At 42.9% G+C, this 7,422-nt stretch overlaps 1 protein-coding gene across 1 annotated transcript; it reads right to left on the reverse strand.

Annotated features, from left to right (window-relative positions):
* Positions 1–6,652: 6,652 nt before the first annotated feature.
* On the reverse strand, positions 6,653–7,195 carry LOC109704074. Its single transcript, XM_020224808.1, has one exon. It carries the CDS (start codon positions 7,193–7,195, stop codon positions 6,653–6,655), a length of 543 nt encoding a protein of 180 aa, XP_020080397.1.
* Positions 7,196–7,422: the final 227 nt, after the last annotated feature.

The following is a 7,422-nucleotide window of genomic DNA, read 5'->3' on the forward strand; positions in this document are numbered from 1 at the left end:
TCAACGTGCCAAATGTGACGGTTGAGAACCTTATGAATGTCAAAACCCTAGATGTATGCATGAGAGAAAATATGAGCACCCAAAGTGAGCAAAAGAACAGAGTGACACAATGACCTAGATCGAGTGGCATTCGATAAAGCTAATGTGAAATGACACTAGAGTTAGTGTGATGTAAAGAACTAAAGTGATGTAAAGAATGAAGAAAGTGACATCGTGTAAAGTTAAAGTAAAATGGGGTAATAAGAACAAGAATGCTAGAGTTAGCAAGAGAAATGAAAATGTAAAGAATGTGATTGCATGAGTTTGCAACATAAAGTGATGTAAAGAACACTAGAGCTAGTGTAAAGTCAAGATTGAACTTATAATCCTTTGAGTTAAGGATATGATCATACTTGCTATGAGTTCCGTGCTCGAGGGCGGTCGCTCCCCCTCGGGCGATGCGCTCCGGAGTTATGCATCCGGGTTGGAGTAAACCCGAAAGGACGGTCCTAGCTGGTGAGTTCCTGCGATGATGGACTTAATGTGAAGCAAGTTAAAGTGGCGAAACCCCCGGGCTAGCCTTAATGATTAAAGAACAAAGAGTAAAGAACAAAGTGTAAAGTGCAAAGAACTAAAGAACATGCATAACCTGCATTTATTTAATGTTGAGCATATTTCTTGCTATTTGTTCAGGCATATTAGCATCATGTTATAGATTGGTTACTATATCTTACTTATCCTTTCTATTATGCCTGAGTTAGTCCTAGTGGGAAAGTCGGTGATGTTGGGGCCGAACCCACTGGGAACTTTGTTGTAGTTCTCACCCCACTATTTCCACAGAGCCGGGACCGAGCGAGCCGGCGAGCGACCGAGGTAAAGGAATCGCGCCTTAGTCAGAGGCCACCAATGTTGGGTTTCATTTTGTAGTAAAGTACCTTATGATCATCTTTTGTATTTGATGATTAGTAATGTAAAGAAAAGAATGTAAAGCTTATTTTGAGGAAAATGTGATGTAAGAAAGAAATGATGAAACGATGTAATGAATATAAGAAATCGATAAATTACTGAATGAATGCAATGTGTATGATCTAAAATGAATCATATTACTTGTGAATGTTTAGTTTCCTCTTTCTTTCACTGATGGCTATTGCTTACCCTCGTGTAAGCCGTTTGTGTATGTTTCCGCTAGTGCACTTCTTATTGAAAATGTACATGTGATGAGCCTTGGGCGGATAGGGGAAACTCTGTCCGTTCGGCGTCTGTTTAACGTGCTCGGGTCGGGCCAATTTGGCATCGGTCCCGGGGCGTGACATGGGGCCTGCAACAAAGTGGGGTGAGAACTATATAAATATAGCTCCAGTGGCGTCGTGCCGATCCGTCGATCTCTCCCCACTTAGGTTTAAGCAGCATAAGCATATAGATAGCAATTAGATAGATAGATATCCGAAATTGCTAATGATGCGATATTGAAAATAATGATTATTACTACTATGCCTTGCAGCATTCAAAGAATGAATAAGATAGCTGCATTTCATAACATGTATATTCAACATCAAGTATGGTTGCAAACTGCTATTATGCTCAATATGCCAAATGATGCCCATTCGCATAACTCGTCTTGAGGTTATTACCACCATCATCTGCTGGCACATAGCGCTGCCCCTCAATCTCACATTCAAATCGTTTATATGGAAACGGGCGACTCGAACCACCGAGGGGAGATTGTCTGGGGGCACCACTACATAGCGTATCCTTGGCGGACCCCACATAGGCCATCCAAATCGATTCACGTGCAGCAACTCCGGAGCCTCACGTACTTGTGCGGATAGCGACGCCACAAGCGCTGAGCAGACAATGACAGTATGATCAAATCCTCGTCTTTGAGGATCCTATGTCACTAGATCATCATGCCATGTGTTCTCTTAACATTAAATTCATTATGCACTCGTCAAGTTGTTTACTTGGTTCACATGCACTCATCATAATTGCCATGTCTCGTACTGATACTGTCTATATCATCGATGCAAGATTCAAGTTTATTTTAACTTATTTATGTTAGGTCTATGTCACAAAGCTCATTTCTCATGCATCCTAAGTTCACATGACCAAGCCTAATATGCCGCCCCAATTTACAAGGGGAAGCATGTTCAAGAATAGTAAAAGTATACTACTAGAACACCTATTATGCAATAATACCACATATTAAAGTATGATCAACATTGAGGATACTTAGGAACCATAGGGAGAAGTCCAGTTGCTTCGGTGACACCCCCACCGTCTTGGGTAATTGTACGATGCTACGTACTAGATTTCGCGTATCCTTGCGTCGCTGCTTTTGCTCTTCGGGTCAACACGAAGCTCGAACACTTGTTTCTGCTACATTTCGCACCACGCCGACGAATACTCCAATCGTCGCTTCCACACTTTAGAAACACTAGCAATTAGAGTTAATTACGATGATCAATTAAGATCAAAACCCTTAGTTTCAAAACCCAATTTTGGAGCCCTTAGGTTTAACCAGTGCAGAATTCCTGTGTTGGAGCTCTGGATTCATGCATATCTATGCTATTAGAGAAAGCTTAGCGGTTCAACAAAACCATTTCTAATAGGATAAAATCCATCTAGCAGGGATCTACCATGATAAGCTTTCAACAGCTTACCTCAATAGCAAGCTTCAATGTGGCAGAGGAGGAAGAAGATGCCAAGGATATTCTGCTCCTTAGCTTGCTCCGTCCACACAAATCCTCCTGCTTCTACACCTTCTAGAGAGAGAAAAGAGAGTTTATGAGAGAGGGAGCCTAGGGCTTGGGTGTGAAATGAGAGAATAGAGAGTGCTTTCTTTTTATACACCGAACTCAAGTCACAATCGCATTTAGCCCCTCCACTTCCTTGACCTGCCAGAACTGGGCACTTTCGTGCTCGGGACGGTCTGTTCCTAGGGGACGTCCCGAGAGAGCACCTCTCTCAGGCAGAAGCTCTTGCCAGCTTCTACGTATACGGGGACGGTCCGTCACCTACTAGGACCGGTCTGTCCGCCAGGGACCTGTCCTCGAGAGTAGAACTTTCAAGACTTAGTCCAAATTTCTCTTCTCTTTCGCTGGATATGCTTACGAGAACGGTCCTCGCCTGAGTGACCGGACTCTAAGGACGATCCACTTGAGGACCGGACCCGTGTACATACCAGATTTTGGTATAAAAATAAAAATAAATAAAAATAGGTGATGAAACTATTTTATTGATTTGTAGGAGTAGAACATAAGTCAGAAGTGACTTGTGTCGAAATCGGAATGAAAACAGAAGATCTAAAATTTTCGTTGGAAACGGGACAGATTAAATTAGCAGAAAATGCACAGTCTCAGAAAATATGAAATTGGCAGAGATGTCAGAAATATTTTTATGAGGCTAGATTTAAGGTTTCATATTTTTCTGACACCGTAGAGTGAGAAATAAAATTCGACAGTTATCTGATAAAGATTACAGTTCGGTACAGTTTTCAGTGACCAAACGGTGTCGAAACTGAACCAGCGATCGTCAGCTTGTTTAAGTTAAGTAAAACCGAACATGACTGTCAAGTTTGAGCTCAAACGGACATTCAGGGAGCTCGGCGAAAGTTATCAAATTTCAGCTGCCCGGAGTGAATGTGTTAGGTGTATTATAAAAGAAGCTGAAGCTTCTTTCTTCTCTCCTTTAGCCCGAGCACCCACAACACACGCACGCATGGTGCTAGTGAGAGAAACTCCATTCCTCTCTCTAGATTTCTCTCTGTCGTCTCTCCATATCTCTCTCTCAAAATCGCGGGGTTGGTGGAGAAGATGCTTGCGAACGCGCTGGAGGCGACGGATGAGCTTTCGTGCGCCGTTGGAGCGTGGTGTTTTTCGTCGCGCGGTCAATTGAGGTAAGCTTTTAGGATTTGGCTTAATCCTTAGTTCTAAGTGTCTAATAGCCTCTAATGAGCATTCTAAAAATGTTTGCTCTATTAATTTGATTATTTGGAGATTAATTCATATTAGCTCTAGAAAATGGGGTTTTGTAAAATATGAGGGTTTGATCTCATTTGACCCTCCGTAAACCAAATTGCTAGGTAAACAAATGTGTGGCTGAGACGGTTCGGCGATCGTCGTAGCCGTGTCGAGGGTTATTTAAAAAACGGATGTTTAGGCTTCGGGTTCGCCGGAGGGCCGAGGCGATATCGTAAATTCATGAAAATGGATTTGAAGCATCGTGGCCATAACGAAGACTTTAATTTTCGGACTGAATTGGAGGCGTTCGGTGGTCCGTGTGAGAGATCGGGCCAAATTCGGTGCCGGGTGCCGCGGGAGGCCGATTGCAAGTGTCGACAAGCAATCGGAATGCGAAATGAGGTGGGTTGTGCTTACGCAAGGCGACTAGGTGCCCTTTATGTCTATAGAAATGATTTCATATTTGATGCATATTGAAATAATATAAGAATGTGAAAGAATGCTGTTAACATACTATAGAAATGTAGATAAATGCATATGATTAATGCTTGAATGCATAATATAAAGGCGTATGAATGTTAGCATTATAAGAACATCATAAAAGGAATGTTGATGACATGTCTGTAGAATATGCTAAAGGTAATGCATAATGAATTAATTGCTAAAAGAATGCATGAGATGCTAAGTATGGACTATTTTGTGATAATACTATATGATGTTGACAAATCATGTATTGCTAGTGGTATATGTGCATGATGAATATTATGGATTTACATATTGTGGATTATGTTAATAGAAAAACATACTTGATGACATATTGCCATTGTGTGGAACATAGTGGCAATCTATATATATATTAGAATCGAGTGGCTATAAACTAGCATCTTGACTAGCAAACACTTTGTGTGATGTTATCATATATATTCTGGTGTCATTCATGTATGTTAGGACCCTATATTGTGTAAATGTGAGAGTTGGACTTGAACATTAGTAAACAAGGGTGACAATGACAATAGAGACATGATGGCATCAAGAAAGTGATTGTTAAACATGTTTAACCATATTGACATTGGTCCAAGTTGACATGAGAGTGGATGATTAAATAGTAGAGACCTTATGACATTGCATTGTGACGAGTGGCTATGAATCCTAAGTTGAGGATTGGATCGATACTCACGTTACGTCTTGGTTTGAGGGAGGTAGCTCCCCTCGGCGGTGCGCTCCGGAGTTGGTCACACTGGCGTGGTAAAGTCCCCCAGATGACGGTCCCCAGTGGAGGTTCGAGTCCCCCGTTATTAGGGATTTTGGTAGTGAGTTATTGGTGTTAAACTGAGTTAACGAGATAAGATTGGGTCAGTAGCCAAATGAGTGTACAACAAATATGCATTATGAGTGGATTTGGTATCCTGTGGAGGATTTAGGGCTTGAGGTTATTGAGACGTCCATCGCCTCGAGCTGGTTCTAGTGCGTTAGCTCGCAGTACGATTGACTCAAGACCGAGTGCTTGTGGTTAGCCTTGTAAGCGGTAGATGGAACTTTATGATTAAAACGGTTGATGACAAGAATCTATTGATAAAGGAAAATTACAGATATCAAACGGATGAGCTATGGTTAGCAGAATTGAAAGTAGTATCGAATGAGACTATAAGTTAGGTTGCATAGTGATTATTGCATGATTGCAATAGATTCATTATTGATTCGTGATGCAATGCGATGTTTTATTCGTTGCGATAATCAAGAATCATTATCTATCTGTTTATTGAACTGAACTTTGCATATGCCTCCTTGGACTATTGGTGAACTTTTCCCTTGGGTGGCGAACCCCTGGAACATGGAGTTGGTTCTCACCACGTAGGTTTTGGGTGTTACAGGTTCACACGTGAGCGGCGCGGCGGCGCGAGGCGAGGGCGTAGCATCATAGTTAGCGCCCTACCACCGAGACCAGAGATAGCGGTACCCTGAGTCGGCTTTTCTTAAAGATATAAGAAAATGAAAGGAATAAGATTGTAATAATCATGTTAAATCGGATTGTATTCGGAAGTTAAATGTAATAAGTATTTGGGTTGTAAAATGTATGAATGTGAATGCATGTAATAACATAAATTGTGTTATGTTGTTTGATACCTTCCATTATGCAATCTTGATTGAAATGTGTTCCTGGTTGGAACTTTGTACATTGTATTGATTGCTATGCCTTGAACGTACAGGGGAGACTCTGTACGCAGTACAGGGGAAACCCTGTCCGTTCGGCGGTCTGTCGACGGGCCCGAACTCGGCCAAATAGGCGGGGCTCGGGGCGTGACACCCCGAGAGCAAACTTTGCGCGCAGAGTTTTCTGCCGCACTTTCAGCTTACGGGGACCGGTCTCTCCCGCCAGGGACCGGTCCCTGAGAGCAAAATCTGCCAACTGCAGATTTCTTCACAACTCGCTCTCGCGAATGCCTTGCAATGCACTTTTTGGGTTTTCGACTTCTTCGGCCTTTTCGAAGTACATCAACTCCACAATTAGTCAATTCTGAACGAAGTCTAACTCTCGGATTTTGAGAATTCACTTCCTTACATCCTCCCCTCCTAAAAAGGAGTTTCGTTCTCGAAACGGACTCAAATTCTTTAACTTAATTCAAACTTATACCTCATTCCTCAAAGAGATGAGGATGATGTGTTTTCATCTTGCTCTCGAGCTCCCAAGTGGCTTCACGATCATCGTGATTGCTCTACCAGACTTTGACATAAGAAATCTCGCGATTTCGCAAATTGTGCACCTCCCGCGCAATAATTGACACCGGGAACTCCTCATAGCTCAGATCTTCTTGAAGTTCTGGCTGTTTGTATAGCATCGCATGCTCGGGGTTGTGAATATACTTGTGAAGGTTGGAGATGTGAAATACACTAGGAACATCTGCCAGCTGTGGCGGCAATGCGAGCCGGTATGCCACCGCTCCAATGCATTCCAACACTTCGTAAGGTCCAATGTACCGAGGACTCAACTTCCCTCGAACCCCAAACCGCTTTACACCCCTCATAGGTGAAACCTTCAGAAATACGCAGTCTCCAACTACGAATTCTATATCCTGACGGCGCTTATCCGCATAACTCTGTTGTCTAGATTGCGCCGTGAGCAATCTTTGATGAGCGAGGCAAACTTTCTCTTCTGCCTCTAGCAAAACATCGGGGCCTAACACTGCACGCTCGCCTACATCACCCCAGTGTACAGGAGATCGGCACTTCCATCCATAGAGGACCTCGAACGGTGCCATCTCGACACTAGCTTGGTAACTGTTGTTGTAGGCGAACTCGGCCATAGGTAGGTGACTTGCCTAACTACCCTTATAGTCAATGACACACGCCCGCAGCATATCCTCCAGAATATGAATTGTTCTCTCTGACTGCCCATCTGTCTGAGGATGAAACGTGGTGCTAAAATCGAGCCTTGTGCCAAGTGCCTCCTGCAGGTTCTTCCAAAAGTGTGAAGTGAATCGGGGGT

The sequence above is a fragment of the Ananas comosus genome, unplaced genomic scaffold (assembly GCF_001540865.1).
Source record: "Ananas comosus cultivar F153 unplaced genomic scaffold, ASM154086v1, whole genome shotgun sequence".
In the NCBI taxonomy this organism is placed as follows: Eukaryota; Viridiplantae; Streptophyta; class Magnoliopsida; order Poales; family Bromeliaceae; genus Ananas; species Ananas comosus.